We start from the raw sequence: 25,249 nt of genomic DNA, 5'->3' as shown, positions 1-25,249 counted from the left end.
TTGGGGGGGGGCACCGCTCCCCCCGCACGTTTCTTGTGGGTCCTCGCTTGTGAATATCGAAATAAACAGATCTGAGCAGTCCAGTATATGTCTCTCAATGGAGGAGAAGCTTGTCTCTTTCCCCACCTCGGATTCATTTTCCAACCCGCCTTTTCCTCCCGGAGATGGAAATAGAGCGGCGCCGAGGCCTGGCGGACCCCCACTCACGGGGCGAGGGCTGGCCCGTCGGTGGCTCGATCCCACCCTCAGCCTCACCTTCCCGTCTGACTCAGATCTAATTGCCCCTTATAGGTTCCCAGCCAGAATAAGCAGGCGGGGAACGTGTAGCTGGGAGGAAGGAGCCGACGAGCTGCGCATCGTGGTCCAGCCGCGTCCGCGGCTGGACCACGATGCGCAGCTCGTCGGCTCCTTCCTCCCAGCTACACGTTCCCCGCCTGCTTATTCTGGCTGGGAACCTGCCAGCTTTGATGTGGGAAGGTCCCTGCCGGCTCCCGGGGAACGGGCACAGGCAAAGAGCCCCCCAAGCTGGCGAACCAGGCGACCCCGCCCGCCCTGGAAAGTCCCTCTCCTGCCTTTCGAGACGCCTGGGCGGCGCCCCCTTCCCTTCCAGGCACGGAGCTGGAGTCGGACCTCCCCACGGCCTTTCTGAGTGCCCGGGGGCTGAAACGAGCAACGGCGCCAGCTTTGCCCTCGAGGATCATAAACCACCTCGAGGGGCAATTTTCTCCCGTGCAGCGCTGGGCGGAATTCTTCCCCTTTGTTGTTTAAGGGCGACTTGGCTCACTCGCCTGAGTCACCTAACACAGCTATTTGCGCAGCACCTCTCCCCTTTTCAGGTGCCTTTTGTAGCTCATTGTTTGGATTCTGGAAGTCGGTATGTGGGAATTGCTGGGGTTATGTTCGTGCATTACTGGGGCGGGGAATGGAGGTGGGAGCAGTCGTTTTTGGATTCCAGTTTCTGATTGCAGCCACCAAGTATGTTTACAAAGTGCAAAAAATGTCTCTGCTGTCTGTGTAGCTGCATTCTTTGTGCAATTATGCACCCTTAGTGCAACCCTCTGTGGATCTGAAATGTATACGTTCTTGCTCCAAAATGCATAAATGCACCAAAGCAGCGCACGGATATTTTGTGCGACACTACTGCACCACAGTGCAACTCCTTGCCATTCAGTGCAAGCTGAACAAATTCGCTCTCCGCAAGACTGATACTGGGCCTATTTCAGCGTGTTTACTTGGAAGTCAATGAATCTCCAAACTCTGCAGAGAAATGGGCCCCTAATGTTCTAATTTCCAAGCAAGACCTACAGTTTGACGCCAGTTTGCCTCGTGGTGGGCCGTGCAGGTTCTCCTGATTGTTTGTATAGGAAACTGCCTTCCAACAGCAGCACCCGACTCTGTAGAGCTAAATTGGGAAGCGGGCGTGATGGTGTAATTATGTTTAGAAATTAATTCTAGGGGAAATTTTGCCTCTGCTGTCCACGAGATTATACCTGATTTACTCCTGCAGTTAGAATATGGTGGCAGAATGCTGAAGTGATCAAATGGACTACACCACTTCAGACTGTGGGTGAAGGATCACATTTTGGAATGCACTTCCAACCCGCAAATGGAGGGTTTTTCTTTTTTTCTTTTCTTAATGTGAAGCTCGATCCAGAGCTGGAACCCATCACCTGCGGTCTAAAATAACGCAGCGCTTTCTACCACCTGAACGTTCCGCCACCTCGTTCTCTGATACGTGTAAACCCAGAAAGGTACAGAATCCGAGTCCTATTTCCCAAACGTCTGCTGCATTTGAGGAAATGCACCTTGGGGCCCAAGGTGGCAGCGCACAGAGGGGAGTGGATGCATGGTACTTTGGTGGGTGCGCCAGTTTGAACTCGACGCCCTCTCCTTCCCAGTGGTTCTCCCCTATTCCTCCACCCTCAGCCGGCAGCAAAGAAAGGAGGGGAAGCGAGGATGGCCCAGGTGAGCGTGGGGCTGGGACGCCCCGGGCATGAAGAACCGCAGAGGAGCCTAGGAAAGGAGGAGTGGAGACCTGGATCGGAGTTGGGCTGAGAGACGCAACAGATCATCTGGACGGAGACAGAAAAAGGCAAGCAAACGACGCCGTAGGAGGGGAGGGACAATTAGAAAAGGCAGCTGGGGAGGGGGGGGAGAGAACTAGGCAGAAGGAGGTAGAGAGAAAAAGCGTGTCTATCGACCCATCAGTCTATCGATCGATCTGTCTATCCGGCGGAGACGTTGAAGCAAGCAGGTGTAATGGCCAGAGCCCTAAGAGAAGGCGGAGGCCCCATTTGGAGGGGAACGGAGGCGCTGAGTCCTGCCCGTGGGAGCCCCGCCGGGCTCGTGTTCCCGCCTGTGGGTGTGGGCACTGGAACCGCACCCGAGCCGAACAGCTGCTTCCCGGCTCCAGCTGCCCCCGGACGAGGAGGGGGAACCCCCGCCCAGGCGAGGCGCTCGCGGCCGCGGCGAGAGGGAGGCAGCGCGAGGAGGGGCAGGTCGATTGGGGAGGGGGCCGAGAAGGGATGCGCCAGGCAAGGGATGGGGCAGATCGAGGAGCCGGGGGGTCCCCAGCTGCGACGTGCGTCGCCGGGCTGGAAGGGAAGCCTTTTCTTCTTGCAAACCCGGGAATAATGTGGCGGAAAATGTGGGAGCGGGGTTTGGGGAAGGGAGATTGAAGGCTGCGAACTGGTTGCAGCTGTGGAAAGAGACAGGGATCTGGCGTGAATGGAGGAGGGTGAACCAGGAGGTTGTTGGAGGAGAGCTGGGACTGCTGGGTTGGTTATAGTGTTGCCCTCCTCCCTCCCCCCCCCATGTCACTTGGTTCTTTCATTGGGCTTGGAGAGGCAGACGTTCAACAGGCAATGCCTTAACCAGTTGCTGCATCTCTCTGATGGAGTGTGCAGCACCTCCTAAGTTTCTGCTTGTTACCACAGTGTGAAAGTGGGCCAGGAAAGAAGTTGACTACCCTAGTTCAATATCCTGCTTTATGTGTGTGTGTGTGGTGTATTCCAACTGTGGGAAGGGTTTTCATGTCTAGTGGAAAGAAAACTTGGTGGGCTTGCTAAGGGCGAGCACTTCATCGTTCTGTCTGGCCCGTGTTTCCCTCCCTTTTCCCATATACAACAAAGTCTGTGAAGCTTGGTGAGGAATTACAAGGTGCCAGTTGGGTGAACTGTTGTGGGTGGGGGAGCTTCTGTCAGGAGCAAAAGGCTTCAGCTGGGGAAGAGTTATTAACTGGCCTCCCTGGCTCCCACAGGTACATCCTTTCTCCTGTGCCAGAGCCTCCATCCCTGTGCCTCCCTGGCAGGGAAATGAGGAAGGGTGTGCCATCCGACCAAACCCCAGAGCAGCCTGCTACACACCCCAGCCAGCATGGCTCCGAGGAGCCCCCATGTGAACACTTGCCTCTTTGCCGCCTGCCTGTGTCTTTGGAGAGGGTAAGTGTGGGGTGGGGTGGGATGGGGTGGCTAGAATAGGGAAAGGAGCATTTGTGCAAACAAAATGCTCCCAAGCTGGATGCCTGGGTGCTGCAGATCATAGGACAAGGTTACCTAATCAAATTCATCAGAAGACCACTGGACTGGTTTGTTCTCTTGCTAAGGTCACGCCAACCAGCCAAACATGCAAAGACCATGGAGGCCATAAACCACCTGTTACAGATCGGGGCTATCGAGTCTATTCCACCAGAAGGACGCTCCACCCCTTTTGGAGTCACCCATTTTGAAGGGGATGGGGTCATACTGTCCACTAAGGGTGGCTTTGTTGTCATTGTGTGGGGATATTGCTGATGTTTGCTTTGATGTGGAAGGCTATCACGCTACCCATTTGGCAAGTGTACATGCTTCTCCATGACTGCATCACCACCCCCACATTGCCGGCAGTGTGCTTGGAACAGCTTGTACAGCTGCAGCCTCTGCCACAGTGAGCTTCCTCCCATCCCTGCTTTCGCACTGGCTTGAACATGTTTATGAGGATGAGAAAGAGCCCTGAATTTCCAGGAAGGCATGGGCTTCAAGGGTTACAGCTGGGGGTGCCAGGAAATAGCACTCAAATGGAGCCAGGACTCCTATGGCACAACTTTGGATGGCACCAAAGTTTACTTTAGATGAGCGGATTACCCATTTGCACACTTTGAAATTCCCTTTTCTGCCTTGCAGTCAGGGTGACTAAAGAGTGGGTTCAATGCATATTTGTGGGTGGAGCAGGGATTGCAAATTATTATGTATCAAACCCAGGATGGCTGTTACTCCAGTTTAATCCACAGCAAAACGGGTGTGGGTCATGTGTTTTGATACACAAGAAAATGCTTGCTGTTGCTAGGGATGATACTCATGCTGGCAAAAATGTATGTTGTAGCAGCCTTGCATTTAATAATTTAGGAGATGAACATGCACCCTTTGTTCCTCTCACCTGTCTTATGGGCCTCTCCCTGTCCTGTCATCTTAACTGTAGGAGGGAGCTGGGACATGTAGCTGCCCTGAATGGTATGCTATGGAAACACAGTGCAGCACTAAGGCAGGTGCTTTTTTGTCTTTAAGCTGCAGGCGTTCTCTCTCATGCATAGTTCTGGGACAAGAAGCAAGAAAATGAGCATCCCCCATGTTTTGCAGGTGGCTATGAGGATCTCTTTTTGCTTTGTTCTTCTGACCCTCAAAACCCACTGGACTGTATCTTCTATTAATGGAAGAGCCACTTCAGGTTGGAGGAAGGCTCCTTAGGCAGAAGGAAGGCCCAACAGCTCTTTGTTGGCAGAAGAACCAATTGTTGAAGGAAGCTTTCTTATACTTTAGACATTCTTGAGAATACAGGTCTGGGGCCCCTGTGCTGTGTCCTGTGTAGCATGTGTTGCTGGTTTTCCTCAGTTCATCTTCAGTCTCATGCAGCCCCATATTGGGACCAGGACCGTGCGCAGGCCTGCCGTCAGAAAGGAAATTCCTAGCTAAAAGGCTACTGAGGATGCGCCCCTCCCGAAGGAGCACGTTGCAGGCTTCACGCCTAAATGGTCACATGCTCCAGGGAGCACGCCCCCTCTCCCTTCTCAGCCACTGCCGAGATTGGACGTAGATCTTGGTGACTTTGCTCTTGATTCGTTCCTGAGACTTTCATTTACTCCTTCAAATCATCTAGATGGTGAGTGTACAGACAGCTTGTCTCGTCTGACCTCATTTTACCCAAGAAAACCTCAGCTGTTTTTGGGCGCTGCCATCTGTGGGATCAATTTTCCCCATTCCATCTTTCTCTGAGACCGAGTTCAAGCCTCAGCTCATGAAGGATCTTGGTTCTGTCTCAGCATTTCCTGCTCAGGAACTCTCTGGCTGGCATTAGACCCCCTGTTGCACCGACTCCTCTGCTTTCTCCAGATCAAATACAGGACTGGATTGGATCCTGTTGTTTGAAGCAGTTGGATCTATCAGGTAGATGCATTGACCATAATATGGTTCCATTCTACCATCCAGGGTTTTTGGCTGTTGTTCCTGGTTCCATTCCGACTTTTCCTCAGACCCTCGAGCCAGTTGGTTCCGAGCAGGCTGATGAGAAAAATAGAGTTGCACTTACCTGTAACTGCTGTTCAACGAGTGTCTTCTGTGCAGGCACACATTGGGACTGCGCATGTGCAGGCCTGCCTCAGATGTTCCTCTAGCTTTTTCTCTCCAGGGGGCACTAGACCTTGTCTTGAGCTCCCAGTGACTGTTCCCTCTCAACGGTAATCCTCCAACTGTCTAGCACCCGCCCCCCAGTTCCACCTGAGCCACCACCACAATCTGTGCCCAACAAAGTATAGAGCTTGCAGTGGGGCAGGAGGGCAGGAAGGAGTGTCTGCACAGTTGATGAACAGCAATTACAGGTAAGTACAACTCTGTTTTCATCATTGATCTTCTGTGCAGTCCCACATTGTGATTTTAGCAAGCTATACCACTGGTGGAGGGAAGAGCTCTATAACTGACCTTAATGGAAGATTGCTTGAAGTACTTCGTTTCCCACTGCTGCATCTCCTCTTGCATCCACATCCAGGGCATAGTGCTTCACAAACGTCTCTGCAGAAGACCATGTCGCAGCCTTACAGATCTTCTAGATAGGAACTCCACCTAGAAAGGCTGCAGAAGAAGCTTGGGCCCTTGTTGAGTGTGTGGTTATCCCAAGAGGACAACTCACACCCAATTCAGTATAACAACTCTTTATTGCAGAAACATCTCCATCACCTCTGCTGAGGATCCAAAATCCCTGGTTGGATTCTCCAAGCTGTCAAGTGAGGGTGCTCCACCTTGTGATGTCTCACTGGTCCCCTCAGAATCAAGTCTGGATCTTCCAGCAAGCGCCAATACCTCCCCTCTGACAACTGCATTAAAATTGGAAATCATATATGACTAGACCAAAAAGGGGCAAAAGAATTGGTCTTGTCGTGGACCATTTTTGCCACCACTCTGCCAACCAATGGAATGGGCAGAAAAGCATAAAAAAGAACTCCTGTCTACTCCATCTGAGACACATCTCCCAAGCATCCCTGCTCTTTCTCCGCGATCAAGAAAAAATTCCTTGCCTTGGGATTTCTGCTGGTGGCAAACAAATCCACCTGTGGAAACCCCCATTGTAGAAATATGGGATGCAGAAAATCTTGCAACTCCCATTCATAGTTCATCGATATCACCCTGCTCAGCTAGTCTGCCTCCACCTTGCTGGAACCAGCAATATGAATTGCATGTAAGGCCACCTTGTTTACTAAAGCCTACCCCCATATTTCTGCAGCTTCCCAGGACATACACCAGGAGCCCATTCCCCCCTGTTTGTTGAGGTGGTACATCGCAGCCATATTGTCTGACTGTGCTACCACCACTCTTTCCATTCAACATATCTGTAAATGACATCAGGGCATATTTAATAGCTCGTAATTCTAGTAAATTAATAAGGCATTCTCTTTCTGCAGATAATTCACCCTGTACAGATGATTCACCACAGTGAGCACCCCATCCCAAATTTGACACATCCGAAGTAACCACCATGCCATGTGAAAATAGACCAAATGGGGTACCCATAAATAAAACCCCATCCTGAGCCCACCTGGCCCTATTACTGCTCTTGGAATGGATAATTTTTTGTAAGGTGAATGGAGGGTTGGTCTAAACAGTCCCACAAACCACAGTTGGAGAGGCCTCATATAAAGTCTTGTTAATGGTATTACTGCATGGGTTTTTTTCAAATCTATAAACTAAACCCCTCTCTCTGGGAACAAAAGCTCTACCTTCCCTGGACTCTATGCAAGCACCAATAGATTGAACCTGCTGCACTGGCTCCAGTTTTGATTTTTTATCATTTATAACTAAACCCAATTTCTCACAAGTGTGAACAATGACTCCCACATGAACATTAAGTTGTTCCCTTGAAGGAGCCACTATCAGCTAGTCATCTAAATAGTCACGGATAAGTTCAGAAACAAAAACCTCGGAGCACATAAACCATGGACTCCGATGTCCGTACACTAATGTGCAGAGTATGGGAAACAAGCAGGAAGAACTTTTTTTTAAAAGAAATTTTATTGGTTTTTATAATACAAATTTTCCATTTCAACAAACAACAATGAAAATAATATGTAAATGTAAATCGTGGCTAATGTTGTTATAATTACTTAAGTACATAATATATATATATATAAAAAAGGGAAATTTTTGGACTTCCCCATCACCTCCGTCCGTCTCTTAATAAAGTATTCTATCCCATCGCGATATGGTCTGATCTTAATTATTCTTATATCTTAATTAAATTTCAATTACAGTATTCTGTTAATATAATTAGTTATGCTTCTTTATGTTATGTTTATATTCTTATCTAGATCAGATTGAAAGGTACTCTTCCATTTTCCCCAGTCCTAATTCATATTCACAATATATCATCCAAGCCTCCCATTCCCCCATGAATCGTACATTGTCTTTTTGGTTTAAAGTGGCTGTAAGTTTTGCCATTTCCACCAGTTCAAACATTTTCATAATCCAGTCTTTTCCCCCCGGAGTGTCTGCCCCTTTCCATTTTGCTGCATAAAGCAGTCTTGCAGCTGTTGTTGCATAAATCAGAAAAGTCCTTTGTGGTTAACACACTTTGTGGTAAGTCATCAGGTATCATACTTAATAGCATCATTTCTGGTGTTTTGGGTATATTTTTTTGTACTATTAGTCTTAATTCATTATAAATCATATCCCAAAAATTCTTAGCTTTATCACAAGTCCACCACATATGGTAAAAAGAACCAATGTCTTTATTACATTTCCAACATTTAGGGGATGTCACTTTGTAAATCCTTGCAATCTTCTTTGGTGTTAAATGCCATCTGTACATCATTTTACAAATATTTTCCCGGATTGACTGTGCATTTATTCCTTTCAAGTCTTTCGACCAAAGTCTTTCCCATTTATTTAAAGCGATATCATGTCCCACAGTTTGAGCCCAATTGATCATTGTTGGTTTAACTGTTTCCTGCTCACAATATATTGTTAAAAGAAGATTATACATTTTAGAAATCAGTTGAGTATTATTATCTAATAGGTTCCTGTGAAAAGACGATTTTTCCTTAGAAAATCCATTCTTCATATCTTGTGCAAAGACTGATTTGATTTGGTGATATTGAAGCCATTGTAGATCTTCTTTAAGTAACTGAAAGTCTTTTAGTGAGCATTTTTTCCCTTCCCAGTTGATTAACTCCTGATAGGTGACAAATTTATCCGGTCTAAGTGGGCGTAATGTCAACATTTCCTGGGGTGATATCCACATCGGTGTTACTGGTTCAAGAATGTGTTTATATCTCATTCAAATATGAATTAAGGAGGACCTGATTATATGATTACGAAATGATGCTTGTATCTTAATTTTATTATACCATAAATAGCCGTGCCATCCACTTATGTTATTAAAACCTTCAAGATCTAACAAACGTGTATTCGATAAGTTAATCCAATCCTTTAGCCATACTAAAGCGGCCGCTTCAGCATAAAGTTGAAAATTAGGTAGTGCTAAACCTCCTCTAACTTTAGAGTCCACTAAATGTTTATATGCAATCCTCGGTTTTTTTCCTTGCCAGATGAAGTTTGATATATCTTTCTTCCAAGTATCAAAATATTTAACATGTGATATTATAGGCAAATTTTGGAATAAGAAAAGTATCCTTGGCAAAATATTCATTTGGACCGTTGATATACGTCCCAAAAGTGACAACTTTTTATTTGACCAAATGATCATGACCGTTTTTATCTTGTCCCATAGTTTAAGATAATTATTGGTTATCAGTTCTTTATTTTTGCAGAGATCCAAATTCCCAGATATTTGACCTTATTAGCTTTCTCCCAACCTGTATACGATGTGAATTCCTGCTGTTCCATTTCTGTCAGATTCTTGAATATTGTCTTTGTTTTTTCTTGATTAACTTTAAACCCCGATATTCTTCCAAAGTCGTCCAAAGTTTCCGTCAATATCTTCATTGATTGTGTTGGATTTTCCAAAATTAACAGGAGGTCATCCGTGAAAGCTCTCAGTTTAAATTCATGTTTTTTAATTTTTAATCCACGAATGTTCTCCATAGCTCTTAACTTACAGCATAGTGATTCCAACACCAATATAAATAGTATCGGAGACAAGGGACATCCTTGTCTAGTTCCTTTCTTGATTGAACAATTGTCAGACATCGATTCATTCACCAAAATTTTTGCATGTTGGGAAGTGTATATAGCCGATATACCTCTCAAAAAGCGGTCTCCAAAATTTAATTTCTCCAATATCTTTTTCATAAAATCCCAGGAGACCAAGCAGGAAGAACTTGAAGCCCTTATAAAGGAAGGGGATTTTGACCTAATAGGCATTACTGAAACTTGGTGGGATATCACTCACGATTGGAATATTGAGATTGAGGGGTACAACTTGTTTAAAAGGGATAGACAGATAAGGAAGGGGGGAGGAGTAGCATTATATGTCAAAGACGTGTACACTTGTGAAGAAGTACATGAATCTGAGCATGGAAATTCAGTTGAGACTCTAAGGGTAAAAATAAAAGGAGTAAGAAATAATCGTGACATTATGGTGGGGGTCTACTATCAACCACCAAACCAGGCAGAGGACTTGGATGAGACACTCCTAGACCAGATTACAAAGTTCACAAAGAGACTGGACATGGTGGTCATGGGAGATTTTAATTACCCAGATATCTGTTGGAAGTCCAACTCTGCTAAAAATGCAAGATCCAATAAATTCCTGACTTGTCTTGCTGACAACTTCCTTTTCCAGAAAGTGAACAGGGAAACAAGGGGATCTGCTATCTTAGATTTTATTCTCACCAACAGGGAAGAACTGGTTGATGAGGTTAAAGTAGTAGGCACCCTGGGTAGTAGCGACCATGTAATCTTGGAATTTACAATCTTGGGGAAAGGAAAACTGTACGTAGTCAGACATATAGGGTGGACTTGAGGAGAGCTAATTTTAACAAACTTAAACTTATGCTGGGTAGAATCCCATGGTCAGAAATACTTAAGGAGAGGGGAGTTCAAGAAGGGTGGGAGTTTCTTAAAAGTGAAATACTGAAGGCACAATCACAAACCATTCCTATGAGAAGGAAAAATGGGAGGAGCCTAAAGAGGCCAGGGTGGCTCCATAAACAGCTTTTTAAAGAGTTGAGAAATAAAAAAGACTCATTTAGGAAGTGGAAGGAGGGCCTTATAACCAAAGAGGAATATAAACAAATAACTAGTGCTTGTAGGGAGAGTGTTAAGAAAGCTAAAGCTCAGTATGAGCTTAGGCTAACGAGAGATGCTAAACAAACAAAAAAGGGTTCTTTTCCTATGTACAGAGTAGGAATAAAAACAAGGACAAGATAAGCCCACTGCGGGGACCAGAAAGTGAAATTGTAACAGGAGATGAAGAGAGGGCAGAACTGCTCGATTCCTACTTTTCCTCAGTCTTTTCTTGCGAGGGAAGAGGTGCTCAACATGGCATGAACAGAACACATGATGAGGGAAGGGAGTTGCAGCCTAGGATTGGCATTAGGGTAGTGCACAAATACCTAGTTTCTTTAAATGAAACAAAGTCCTCAGAGCCAGATGAATTGCATCCAAGGGTACTTAAAGAACTTGCAGATGTAATTTCTAAGCCTCTGTCCATTATTTTTGAGAATTCTTGGAGAACAGGTGAGATGCCAGAAGACTGGAGGCAGGCAAATGTCCCCATCTTCAAGAAGTGGAAAAAGGAGGATCCGGGTAACTACTGACTCTCATCAGTTTGACTTCTATACCAGGATTTTTTTTTTAACAAATCATCAAACAGTCATGTCCTTGAGCATTTAGAAAGGTAGATCTGATCACTAAGAGCCAGCACAGGTTTCTCAAGAACAAGTCATGTCAGACTAATCTTATCTCCTTTTTTGAGAAAGTTATTACCTTGCTGGATCAGGGGAATGGTGTAGACATAATTTATCTAGATTTCAGTAAGGCATTTGATAAGGTTCTGACGCGGGAGCTAGTGGATTAGCAGTTATCTAGAACACACCACCAGAACTCCTTGGCTTTGTAGAAAACAGTGCTCGTTTATTTTTACAGTGCACAGATAAAACCAACCATCACGTACACTTACTCCACTATACTTCCCAACACAGAGTAATTATCATACAGTCTTATATACATGTTCAGCACCAGATACCAATTAGGCCACCTGCAGACCTGCCCACAGTATTGCACCAGCCTACTGCCTTAATCTGGTTTGCTGCAGTTCACTCTGGAACCTCCAAGGCTCTTGCTGCCTCTTGCATCAGTTTAGATGTCCCAGATCTGACAGCTATCTGACAACTGTCAAACTATTATGGTCAACTTGTATCTCTGACACTCCTTCTCAAATTATCATAATAATTTGACCAATTGTTTAAATCTGTTACTATCCACGATTTTAGTGAACAGATCAGCCACGTTTTCTTCACTAGTACACTTTACCATATACACTTGATTTCTGTTTATAGCATCAGCTACATTCTCATATCTGATCCTGATATGTTTGCTTTTGCTTCTAAAACATTGCTCATTTCTCAGTTGCATTGCTGCAGCATTGTCAGTATATATTTTAACAGGTACTGGTACAAATACATTCAGTTCTTTTAACAGATATATGAACCATTCCAGTTGATTTATAGTCTAACTCACTGCACTGTACTCAGCTTCACAAGTACTCATTGCAACAAAAGATTGTTTTACTGATTTCCAGTGAATAGGGGCCCTTCCAAAATACAAAACATAACCGGTAGTGGACTTGGCTTTTCCCTGATCTGCCCATGAAGCATCTGCATAGGCAGCCAGTTCCCCATCACAAGCTCTCAGGCACAGCTTCCTGTGCATAGATCCTTTTAGGTATCTTAACACACACTTCGCTGCTTTCCAATCAGTTAAATTAGGTGACACACATTTCTTACTCAGGCAGTGCACAGCCTGATATATGTCAGGTCTAGACCAAGTTGTGAGATAAAGCAGGCTTCCCACCATAGACTGATACATAGTCTTATCACACTCTGCCTGTGCTTCTGTTTTATCACTCACATATCCTGTGACCATAGGAGTATCCAGAGCATTAGATTCTAGAATACTGAATTTCTCCTGTAGCTGCTGTATTTTGTCAGGCTGAGACAGAGAAAACATCCCGTCCTCATCTCTGCTTATTTTCAACCCCAGATAATGACTTATCTTTCCAAGACATTTAGTTTGAAGCGTTCCCCTAATTGCTTTTCAAACTGTTCCTTGTCACCTTTATTATTTGTCATCAGACACAAATCATCAACATATGCCATTACAAAGCATTCCTTCTGTCCTGAGCATTTAGAAGAAGAAAAAAGAATCTGACACGCTCTGTTTGAAACCTAATTGTTTTATGGCCTCAGTAAGGCAGTGATTCCACTCTCTGGCTGATTGATGTAAGCCATATAATGCCTTATTTAGCCTCAGGACCTTGCTCTCCTGCTTTAGCTTAAAGCCAGGAATCTGTTGCATATAATTTGTTCCTTTAAAGGTGCATTTAAATATGCTGTTTGAATATCGTAGTGATACACATCTAGACCTTTCAACCCTGCCACAGCCAGGGCGGTCTTAATCGTTTCTGAGCGCACCGTGGGACTGAAAGTCTGATTATAATTTAAATATTTGCACTGGGCAAAGCCTTTGCAAACTATTTTGGCTTTCCGTTTCACTGCGCCATCAGCCAACTGTTTTAGCTTAAACACCCAAAAACAACCTATCACGGGTTGACCTTGCGATAGTTGAGAAGGAATAATGACATTATATTCCCTTAATGCATTCATCTCTTCCTGCATGGCTTCTAGCCATAAAACTTTCTCTCCCTTTTCCAGAGAAAGTACCTCATCTTAGCAAGCTGGCTCAACTGCTGACACATTGTTTACACATTCACAATCATCAAACCCAAAGCGTTTTGGCGGCACACCTTTTGTGCTGCGGCTAGAACTCCTGACCCCCGTCTCCCCAGAGTTTTCTCCTTCTGGAGTTTCAGACTTTACAATCTCCCTGCTAGGGGCCCTTCCAGGAGAACTGCCGTTATCTCTGGCTTACAGCTGCTCATCAACCTGCTCATTAACTGGTAGAGATACCATTTCAGGCACCATATCTGAGCCATGCAGCCTTGACCAATTAAATGACTCACCGAAATTAGCAGAATGGCTTATGGTTATTCTGTTATGTTCATCTGCAAAATGGTATGACTTGGCCGCGTTTTGATACCCCAGAAATAACAGTGGCTTGGACTTTCTTCCTCCCACTCTTCTGTGTTTTAAAGGTATATCAACCCATGCCTTTGCTCCAAACACCCTTAAGTGTTTCAAGGAGGGATTCATGTTATACAATGCCTTATAGGGGATGTCATTTATGCTTGAAGTCCATAGTCTGTTAATTAGGTAATTAGCTACTTTAATTGCCTCTGCCCAAAACCTAGGCTTTAAACCGGCATCTTCCAGTAGGCTTGCAACATGGATTTCAAGTATCCTATTCTTCTCTCTGCAATTCCATTTTCTTGAGGAACACAGGGGTTAGCTAGTCTTTGCTCAATCCCCTTACTCTCCAACCACTGGGTTAACGCATGAGAGAGAAATTCTCCACCTCTGTCCGACTGGGGATTGGCAACCTTCAAGCCTAGCTGCCTTTCCACTCTATTCACCCAGTACTTGATTGTTTTACAAGCCTCTTTTGTGTTTGAGCAGATCATCCAAACCTCGTATAATCATCAATTATCACAAGAGCAAATCGATTCTTAGACACACTCTCTTGGAAGAGGCCACAGATATCCAAATGTACAAGTTGAAGGGGTCTGTTTGTCACCCTCTTGCTGATTTTGGCCACTGGGCTCCGTCTGCTTTTTACTGACTTGCAAGCAGTACAATCCAGGAAATTATTACATTTGTTTAACTTCACATCATTTTCCCCTAGTAAGCTTAGGGTCCTCTAGATTGTGGAAAAGGCTGCGTGCCCTAACCGTCTGTGTAGGAGATGTACACAACCTGGGTGGGAGTTTTCATTTAACGTTTCCAATGCGCTTGTGGCTTCCCTAGCCCCTCGGCACACAACATACACATCTTGCTTTAATTGCCCTTGTATCAGTGTATCTCCTTCTTTGCATATCTGGCAGGTGTTTCCCTTAAACTGTACTGAAAAACCAGCCTTTGCCAGAGCTGTCACACTTAACAAGTTGTTTTCCAGTAGGGGGACGCAAAGCACATTTTGGAACTTGTAATTTAACTCAGGAAAATCTAGGCTTCCCTCACACTGAACCTCTAAACGTTTCCCGTCTGCCAGGCTAAAATGTGTTCTAGCAGACTGCTTTGTGCTAGCCAGTACAGAGGCGTCTTTTACAAACATTTTACTGGCCCCACTGTCAAGCAACCATAAATCCTCACCCTTATCATCCTCCACCAACACTACAGCCGTGTGTGTGGCATTCTGGAACTGTCTCTTTGCGGTTGTCTTCTTCTTCAGGTGTGGGCAATCTTTTCTGAGGTGCTGAGTGCTTTCACAAGAATAACATTTTCTCACAAATAACATAAAGTCCTCCTCCTCTTGCTTGCAGCCATCACTCCTCCGGTCAGCCCCACACACTTGCTTCCCTGGTTTCTGCACTGAGTAGACTACTTTCCCACCTCTGGGTTGAATCCTCAGCTCGGCTGACGTCTTCGGCGTTGCCTGTACGTTTCCTCTCTGCCAGGGTTGTAAATCAGGGTTGTAAAACTCCTGGGCTGTGGTCTCCAGAGAAGGATGAGATGCAGCTCTTTCCATGGGATGACTCATTCTCAGCTGGGCTGAAGTCCTCTGTATCCGTCCCTCCTGCCGACGCTCCTCGTCTTCTAGGAGCCTTCCGATAACGTAGTCAAACGTAAGTTGTGCTACGGTCATACACTCCAAAGAGGGTATCAAAACAACAAAGCTCTTGTCTAGAGAACCAAGCATGATGTAGACTCTGTCCTCATCAGAAAAATTCTTTCCTCTCAACTCTAACTGCCGAAACAACTCAGCTAGAGTTCTTAAGTGTTCAGAGACAGGCATGTGAGGTGATTTACAACTTCTATAAAGCATCCTCGTTAATGCTAGTATAGTCCCGGCTGAGTCTCTGCGATAAACTGTCTGCAAAGACTCCCACGCATCTTTTGCATTCGTCTTGCCGGCAACGTATACAAGCTGGCCATCTCCCACATCAAAATTATGTTGGCAAGGGCTTTCTTATTCTTCTCCCTCTTTGCTGCATTAGCGGGTGCTTGCTCCACAGTTTCCCATAAACCTTCAAGTTTCAGGTAATGCTCTATTCTCACCAACCAAATGCTGTAGTTGTCAGCGTTGAGCTTCTCCATGGGAATGGAAGATTGAGCCATCTCTCCACTCAATCTCTCAGTGTTTCAGCAGCCTTTGGACGTTCTGGACACTGTTGTGCTACCACCACACATAACCAGCGCAGTGTAGCGAATCTGGGCCCAGAGCCCTGACGCGAGAGCTAGTGGATTAGCAGTTATCCAGAACACACCACAAGAATTCCTTGGCTTTGTAGAAAACAGTGCTCGTTTATTTTTTACAGTGCACAGATAAAACCAACCATCACGTACACTTACTCCACTATACTTCCCGACACAGAGTAATTATCATACAATCTTATATACATGTTCAGCACCAGATACCGATTAGGCCACCTGCAGACCTGCCCACAGTATTGCATCAGCCTACTGCCTTAATCTGGTTTGCTGCAGTTCACTCTGGAACCTCCAAGGCTCTTGCTGCCTCTTGCATCAGTTTAGATGTTCCAGATCTGACAGCTATCTGACAACTGTCTCTGTCAAACTATTATGGTAAACTTGTATCTCTGACAGGTTCCCCATAATATTCTTGTTGACAAATTGGGAAAATGTGATTTAGATCCTGTTACTGTTAGGTGGATCTGTAATTGGTTGACAGATCACACCTAAAGAGTGCTTGTTAATGGTTCCTCATCCACTGGAAGAGGAGTGACTAGTGGAGTGCCTCAGGGATCTGTCCTGGGCCCTGTATTGTTCAGTATCTTTATAAATGATTTGGATGAAGGAATAGAGGGGATGCTTATTAAATTTGCAGATGATACTAAAATGGGGCCCTGACCTGGATGGCCCAGGCTAGCCTGATCTCGTTAGATCTCAGAAGCTAAGCAGGGTCAGCCCTGGTTAGTATTTGGATGGGTGACCATCAAGGAATACCAGGGTTGCTGTGCAGAGGAAGGCACTGGCAAACTGCCTCCGTTAGTCTCTTGCCATGAAAACCCCAAAAGGGGTCACCATAAGTCGGCTGCTACTTGATGGCACTTTACACACACACACTAAATTGGGAGGGGTAGCAAATACGGTAGAAGACAGAGCCAGGATACAGGATGATCTTGACAGCTGGAGAATTGTGCTAAAACCAATAAAATGCATTTCAACAGAAATAAATGTAAAGTTCTGCATTTAGGTAGGAAAAATCAAATGCATAATTATAGGATGGGTGAGACTTGTCTGAGCAGTAGTGTATACGAAAAGGATCTTGGGGTCATAGTAGACCAAACACTGAACATGAGTCAGCAGTGTGCTGCGGTAGCTAAAAAGGCAAATGCGATCTTGGGCTGTATCAACAGAAGTATAGTGTCCAGATCACGCGAAGTGATGGTATCGCTTTACTCTGCTCTGGTTAGACCTCACCTAGAGTATTGTGTTCAGTTTTGTGCACTGCAGTTTAAAAAGGATGTAGACAAGCTGAAATATATCCAGAGGAGGGCAACAAAGATGGTGAGGGGTCTGGAGACCAAGTCCTATGAGGAAAGGTTGAAGGATCTGGGTATGTTTAACCAGTGGCAGACCTATATTTTTGGGGCCCTGAAGCTTGAACTGTTATGGGGGCCCCTTCGCAACCAGCAACAATAGGGCAACATCCAACAAGGCCCTGGCCCTAGCCTGATGGAATGTTCTTCCAAGTAACATCAGGGCCCTATGGGACCTTCAGAAGTTCTGCAGGGCCTGTAAAACAGACCTATTCCACCAGGCCTACAATTGAGGGCAACCACAGGTTGTCATCTTTACTGGCCTCCCTCTCCTCTCCCTTGGGGCTTCTGACATAAGGATTTGGCTGCTTGGCCGGGCCTCCAATGGCCCTGTAATTATATGAGTACCACCTTGTTAACTGTATTGAATGGTTTTATGAATTTTATTGATTACTTAAAATTTTTATATATATATGATTTTATTATGATTGTTACCTGCTGTCAGGTAAGAGAGAGGAATGGGGATCTTCAGTAGCTGCCACCACTCTGGTGTGAGCCTAACTCAAGAAGGCCCAGAGCACCCTCCCTGCCCCTGGCTGCTTCTTCTCCCAACAGGGTATACTTTCTAGGTGACCAAATGAGGCGTGAGGACCCAGGCAGAGTAACAGTTTATTTAAAAGGTCTAATAATAATGATAACTCAAGCCACAATAGGATGACAAAACCAGTAAAGGCAGGCAATCAAACAAATAAAAACCCTAACACATCTATCTTTACTGTCCCTAGCCGTCTCCTGGCACTAGGCCTCAGGCTAACTCACCCATCCTGGCTGAGGGATCCCTCCATCTACAGCAGCCTCTCCCCAGCCCTGCTCCCTAGGAGTGAACCCCCTTCCTTTTCAGGCAAGGCATTTTATTCCTTCTCCCCAGGCACCACTCCCTTACCCCTGATTGGCCCTAGCCTTCCCTCCAAATCCACTTCCACCAATCACAAGGCCCAGAGGGTACCTGGGAGATGTAGGCCTGGTAACTACTTTAATATAGGCCTCCCTAGGGCCTGTAGGCTGCACTTCAGGCCTAGGATCATGACACCCACCCTGAGCCCAGCTTTGACCGGGAATGAGGGTGGGCTACAAATTTAACTAATAATAATAATAGGGAGGAGTCATCAGAGGGGGCACATGAAAATCTGATCTTTAGGTGTTAAAATGTACAAGCGAGATGAATGCAGCCTGAATTGAGAATTCAGATGTCTTTTTATGGTGCTGATTGGCTCTAGCCTAAGAGCTGAACTATAATTATTAAGCCGTGCACCAACGAAGGATCTGAGGATCCAGCTGCCAAAATGTAGGCTATGAATAGATTCTGGTGAGCTCAGTGAGCCCTTACAGCTGGGGGTTCGAGCACTGCAAGCCCCCAAGAAAATTTTGAAATTTGACCAATTACAGGAACATTTTGAGGCCATGTGAAATGGGTATTAGAGCATATTCTAAAATCAATATTAAGTACCAACCCATTGGCTTATGATTCTATCACTTAAAAACTCCATCAATATTGTAGATAAATTCACTCATTAAAAAAAAGTTGCTTCGGGGGCCCCTCCAGGATTTTAAAATCCATTAGTTCTATTTTTTTTTAATCATTGATTTTTAACCGCCCTGATGTGTACAGTAAGACAGCCAATCTTCTATCTATATGTTTTCACCCCTTCTACCTCCAAGGCGTTCAGGGTGGCACATATCGATCTCCCCTTTACTGTTCTGTATTCACAACAACTCTGTGAGGGAAGTTAGGCTGAGAGACAGTGTATGTCTCTAGGTCACCCTGTTAGTTTCATGGCTGAATTGGGATTTGAACCAGGGTCTCCTGAGTCCTAGCTGAACACCCTAACATCTATAACCACACTGGGGATCAGGTGCACCTGGGTCTTCTTGCTGATCTAAACAAAGAAGGTGGTTCTCGTGGTATAGGAGCAAAATGGCCGAAGGAGCGTTCCTCACTTCATGCCCTGCATCCATGTTTCTGTTCTGAGGATTATAAAGCTTTCTGTATCCACTGTTCCAGGAGCTGTTTGGTCACGAGAAAGGACATTGAAACAGTTTCTTCTGGAAGCTCTTGTATGAGTTTGTTGAGGAAAAATGCGTGTTCGCATGGGATAGTATACCAAGTGGTAGCGGGAGGGGAGTGGTAACGATAACAGGAATTAACCCCTGTGTCATTTTGGAGCGATTGCTAGTTCTGAGGACATCCCATCTCCATCAGATGGTTGCTATAGCAGTCCCTGTTCCTCAGGAAACTTGGCTCTATTTCCTTTCCCCCTCATCAACATGTCTGTGTCCGCCACTGCCTAGGTTATTCCTGCTCCTCCTTCTGTTGCTGCAGAGACACCCTGCTTTCAATCTGGGAGGAGCCCTTCTTTTGTTAAATGAACACCCTCACTTCTCCAACCCACCCCAAAACTTCCCTAATTGGGTGCTGAGCCACAGGGCGATGCTTTTGATCTCTCACTTTACTTTAATCTGGTGCCAGTATGTGGGGAGGGGGGGCAGGCAGGGAATTTCCCCCAAGAAACTCATGCACCTAGGTGCAGAGATCTCCCTGGGGGTGGGGAGCCAGGATGAGTGGCCGCAAGATCTTTACACAACCCTGCTACACACACCATACAGTAAATGTGGAAGCCCCCGCTCTGTGGAGCAAGTGAGGCTTAAAACAACTTAGGACTCCTGGTTCCTGGGCTTGCGCATGTGCAGAAACAAGCCCCTTAGAAAATGGAGTGACATCAAGAAATTTCAATGCAGATATGGGCTAGGAGCTTGTTTTCTGGGTTTTCTGTCTAGTCTTGGGGAAAAACGGGCTGGAGAGGAAGAGGGAAAAAATAGGAAACCATTTTGGTTTCATTCCCAGTTCTAGGACAGACATGGGGCTTAATGGCAAGGTGGAAAGTGCAGCAAATCTTGTGAGGTCATTTTGGTTCAAGTATTCATTTTTTGGTATACAAATAAAGTTTAAAAAAAAATGTATTGGCAGGATAGGATTTGTCAGATTTGAAGGGTTAGGTACCAACGTAGCCTTGCCCCCAAAATGTCTGGTCTCTATCTACCAGCCCTTCTCCAGGGTCTTCTGCCCCTGCATTTGGGCAAAGGGACACAGACCTTAAGCTCTCTGCAGGAGTTAAAATCTGAGGTCATTTATGCATGGGAGTTTTACCTAGGTTTGTTGCTGGCTGGACCCACACTTTCCTGTTGGGAATATCTGCACCAGTAGTCTCCAAGCTCAAATCAAGTCCCCGCCCCTTTAAATGCTGCTTTGTAATTGACTTACTTGTAGTGCTTACTGTGAGGGAAAATCCCCCCCAATGTCACATAAAAAAGCATTTTAAGAATAACAACAAAAATGGAGCAATCTGAAAGGGGGGGGGAGAAATCCAAGCCTCAGTTTTAAAAAGCCTTTCTTGTACTCACAAAGAGCTCCCAGGAAGCAGTATTCAATCCCTGCATCTGTACATGCTGCTTTGTAATTGGCAGTGAGCAAAATCAAGCTTGCGTGTCCCGCACTTTGCCTTCTACATGGGGATTTTACCCGGGCTTTGCTCAGGGAAGATAGAAGATTTGGGTTAACAGAGAAATGGGAAGACCTGGACATCACGAGGGCTGACAGCGAGGTCATCTCTAATGGACGGCAAACTCATGCATAACTCCAAGGAACAACCGATTCAGACTGGGGGCGAACGTGAGTGAAAGTACCCATGCATAAACAACCTAAGATTTTCTCCCATAACCTAAATTGGAATGCCCATCAAAAAGCAGCGTCCAACAAAATTAAACCTGGGGCTGGAGCTATTGCCAGTTTTTTTCCATACCAAAGGCGGCAAATATATCCCAGGGGCTATTCAGGTTTTTAACTTTAAAATTATTCCAATTATTCTTTTTGGCATTGCCATTTGGATAACTGTTGTCAATGAATCTATAGACCATCCATTGCTCCAGTTTTTACAAAAACTCTTAAATGCCCCTCGATGCATTGCTTGTGTTACCCTTCACTCCGAGTTTGGCCAAATGTCGCTTGAAGCTAAGGCATGGTTGGCCGCCTTTAAGCTACAACTTAAGCTGCGCTTTAGCACTGAGGGACTTCTAGCTTCTTTGAAGCATGACTCTTAAATTCACATGGCAAAAAATCTTAGATGAGAAATCATAATTGTTGGGCTTCTCGCAGGATATGTTATTAGATCTTGGGGAAACTGAAGTTTTCGCCAAAAGTAAAAAGTGCATTAAAGAGTTCAATTATAACAGCACTACTTTCCGTGCTCGCCGCATTTGTTCATCTCAGTTTTTCGGAATACCACCACCACGCGGTTTGCCCACTTATACTTATTATTTGACAACTCCTTGTCTTTCTAGAGCCTTCTGTTTAGCTAGACTGAATGCTAACCCCTCTGTGGTTATGCAGAGCAGGATTTTGAACATACCATACCCAGAAAGGACTTGTCCTTGCTCTTCTGGCTCTATTGGCTCGTGCCCTTTTGGAATGCCGCTTTTATTAGGAACTTAAAAGGTAAAGGTCCCCTGTGCAAGCACCAGGTCATTCCTGACCCATGGGGTGATGTCACATCCCGACGTTTCCAAGGCAGACTATGTTTGCGGGGTGCCTTCCCCAGTCATCTTCCCTTTATCCTAGCAAGCTGGGTACTCATTAAACTGACCTTGGAAGGATGGAAAGCTGAGTCAACCTTGAGCCTGAAACCTGAAACCAACTTCCATCGTGGTCGAACTCAGGTCATGAGCAGAGCTTTTGACTGCAGTACTGCAGCTTAACACTCTGGGCCACGGGGCTTTTATTAGGAACTTAGATCACGTTATATCTCTCCCCTTTTAATATATAAATCTAATGCCTCTGTGTCTGACATAATGCCTTTTTTATTAAGTGACAGGTAGGGCTATTGGAAAAAAAATTCGGTACAGTTCGGCTTCGGCAAAATTCAGCCCATTTTATTCGGGCCATGCCGAAGTCCGAACTCCCCTGCTTCGGATCCCTGGAAATTCAGGGGGATCCAGAGTTCGGGGAAAAATTCGGCCCCCCACGCGCCTTCAGGGGGATTCCCTGAAGGCGCGTGGGGGGCCCTTTAAACAAGCCCCTCTGCGCTGTCTGCGCAGGCAGCGCAGAGGGTTTCCAGACTCCCGGCAGGGCTGGCGGGGGCTGGGAAGCCCATCTGCAGGCAGCGCAGAGGGTTTCCAGACCCTCCCCCCAGCCCTGCCGGGACTCCCAGCAGGGCTGGGGGGGGGCTTTAAATAGATCTGCGCCTCTCGGCTGGGAGGCACAGATCTATTTAAAGGGCGCGGGGGGGGGGGGACAGATCTGCGCCTTCCAGCTGGAAAGCGCAGATCTGTTTAAAGGGGTCGAATTCACCGAATTTATTCAGGAACACCCCGAACTCGGCGAATTCGGCTCCCCGGTTTCCCCCCCTTTTTGAGTTCGGTTCGTCCGAACCGAAACACCGCCGAATTGCAGGAAATTCGGCTGTTTTTCAGTTCGGACCAAACCGAATCAACAGCCCTAGTGACAGGGATCTCAAGGCAAGATTTATTTCAGTCCTTATATCCCTTAAACATTAGATTTAAAATTACGCTGCTCAAGATCAATGGATCAAGGAGCTTCTAAGGGATAAAGGAAAGGAAAGGAAACGACCTAAGAATTTGTTCTCTCTCTAGCACTGGTAAGTCACTTCCTAGTTCTGCCGTTTCCCCTTTCTGTCTGTTTGTTCCCTTTATAGTCAACCTGCCACTTTCCTCTCTCCTCAAACAGGACTCTGGGCCATGATTTCCTAGGGCCGAAGGTGCTGGCAGAACCTGCTCTTACTCCGAACACTGTGTGCATGACCCTTCCCTGGCTGAGCCGACGCCAGCTTGGACTGTGTGCTCGCAGCCCCGAAGCGATGGCCTCTGCTCTGCAGGGCATCCACCTTGCCATCCATGAGTGCCACCACCAGCTGCAAGGGAGGCGTTGGGACTGCTCAGACTTGAGCAGCAGTGGCACCATGCTTCTCAATAGTGCCATTCTTAAGAGAGGTGAGGAGATTTTTGGAGAAGATGCTAACTCTGAGGTTGTGTGTGTGTAAAGTGCTGTTAAGGCCTAGCTGAATTATGGCAACCCAGTAGGGTTTTCAAGGCCAGAGACTACCAGAGGTGGAGGGTGAGATATTATTGTTGTTGTTGTTGTTGTTGCAACACTGGGATTCCTTGGTGGTCTCCTATCCAAATATTTATCAGGGCCGACCCTGCTTAGCTTCTGAGATCTGATGAGACCAGGCTAGCCTGGGCCTTCCAGGTCAGGGGCTCTGAGGTTGGCACCTCCCTTATTCTCAAGTGGGGTCTGTGGGCAACAAAATCAGAACTTGCATACATCTCATCCTACCCTTCCTTCCCTCTCTTATTTCTTTCTTCCCTCCCCACCTATATATTAATTTAGAAAGCAGGGTCCTTGGGGCAGGAACTCTGCTTATGTAAGAAAGCCAGCGAGTTGTAGTGGTTAGAGAGCTGGACTATGATCTAGGAGAGCCAGGTTCAAATCCCCACTGTGGCAGGGAAGCTCATTGGGTGGCCTGGGGCTTGTCACTCTCTTCCAGCCTTACCTGCCTCACAAGGTTGTTGTTGTGAGGATGAAATGGAAGAAGGGAAGAGCGAAGTTGAAATCATCTTTGAGTCTCCAGTGAGGAGAAAAGCAGGGCAGAGATATGAAAATAAGATTTTAAAAGGCATGTGTGCTCTTGCAATATCCAGGCAGCATTTCTCAACACAAGTTTGTTGCAGACCAGCATGAATTTAGAAGAGATTGAAACAGTGTAACCTTTTTATAAGGGGTGACTCTTCTGCGAAAGCTCATTAAGAGAAGAAGTATTTCTTTCCTTGTGCTGTTTATCTCTGTTCTTTCTGAAGATGAGGCAGGGCTGAAAGGAATTGGCAGAAAGGTCCTCAAGTCAATTCTCCTGATTCACATTTGCTTTTGACTCCCCCGCCCTACAAAAATATCAGTTATAGATGCCGTTGCATGGAAAGGCTGTAGGAAAACCATGATGCAAAGCACTGCAGTGGGCTGCACTTTCAAACATCATTGGCAGTGTTTTAAATTTCAGGGGGTTTGTTTTAAACCTGTCCTTCAAAATCAAATTCCAAAACTGAAAATGGAAGGCAAAACATAGAAGGCCTTTTCCAGGGCTTACAAGTTACAGGACTAGGCAGGATGGTTGCCAAAAGGCCCAAGGAGCTACTACACTAATTGTCCAGCTCTGTGCCAGGACACATTGTGCCACCCTAAGCAGAGTAGGTTTAGAAGGGTGTAATAAGTAGGTTTAGAAGGGTGTAATTCTGCCTAGGATGGCAGAGTTAATGTGCCATGAAATAACTGCTAGTGAGATGTGCAGAAAAAAATGTAAAGGTCCTTGTGAATTAAAAAGTGCTGACCCACAGAGGAGGCTGCCCACTAGATCTCTGTATGATATACTGCCCTGGACTTCCCTCCTTTATTAAGTTTCTGCTGTTGGTGAGCAATTCGGTTGGGTCTCTGTATTGGGTGCAGTTGGATCATTCCATTACTCCAGATGCAGAAAGGCAGCAGAATTCCCCACCTTCAGAGGAGGATGCTGTTGTGTATCTCCATGAGTCACTGTTCTAGGTTGCTCTCTTTTCATTTAGGAGTCTTGGAAGATTGGTTACTTATGGAGAAAGCACACCTGGTGGGATCCTCAGAGGATGGATACTTTTGGCCTTCAGAAGCCTTTCATGATTGGACTCATTTGTTCTCTTGGCATGCTGGCTCTTCTTTCAGATTATGCTAATGTGCTCAGGCTGGGAAGTGAGCCGGCGGTTTTATTTCAGAGAAAAAAGGGTGCCTCTGCATCCAGTGTGGTATAATGGTTAAGAGCGGAGGACTCTAATCTGGAGAACCGGGGTTGATTCCCCACTACTCCACATGAAACCTGCTGGGTGACCCTGGGCCAGT

At 45.8% G+C, this 25,249-nt stretch overlaps 1 protein-coding gene across 1 annotated transcript in view; it reads left to right on the top strand.

The window, feature by feature from the left end:
* Positions 1-3,375: 3,375 nt before the first annotated feature.
* The window catches only part of WNT10B (Wnt family member 10B), a 48,739-nt gene continuing 26,865 nt past the window's right edge, over positions 3,376-25,249 (top strand). Inside the window, exons 1-2 of the mRNA XM_056866081.1 lie at positions 3,376-3,440; positions 23,057-23,319. Coding sequence (XP_056722059.1) covers positions 3,376-3,440; positions 23,057-23,319 — 328 coding nt within the window. The remainder of the gene's footprint in view (positions 3,441-23,056; positions 23,320-25,249) is intronic.

Source organism: Euleptes europaea, chromosome 1 (genome assembly GCF_029931775.1).
Source record: "Euleptes europaea isolate rEulEur1 chromosome 1, rEulEur1.hap1, whole genome shotgun sequence".
In the NCBI taxonomy this organism is placed as follows: Eukaryota; Metazoa; Chordata; class Lepidosauria; order Squamata; family Sphaerodactylidae; genus Euleptes; species Euleptes europaea.
This window is presented reverse-complemented; position numbering and strand designations above follow the sequence as displayed.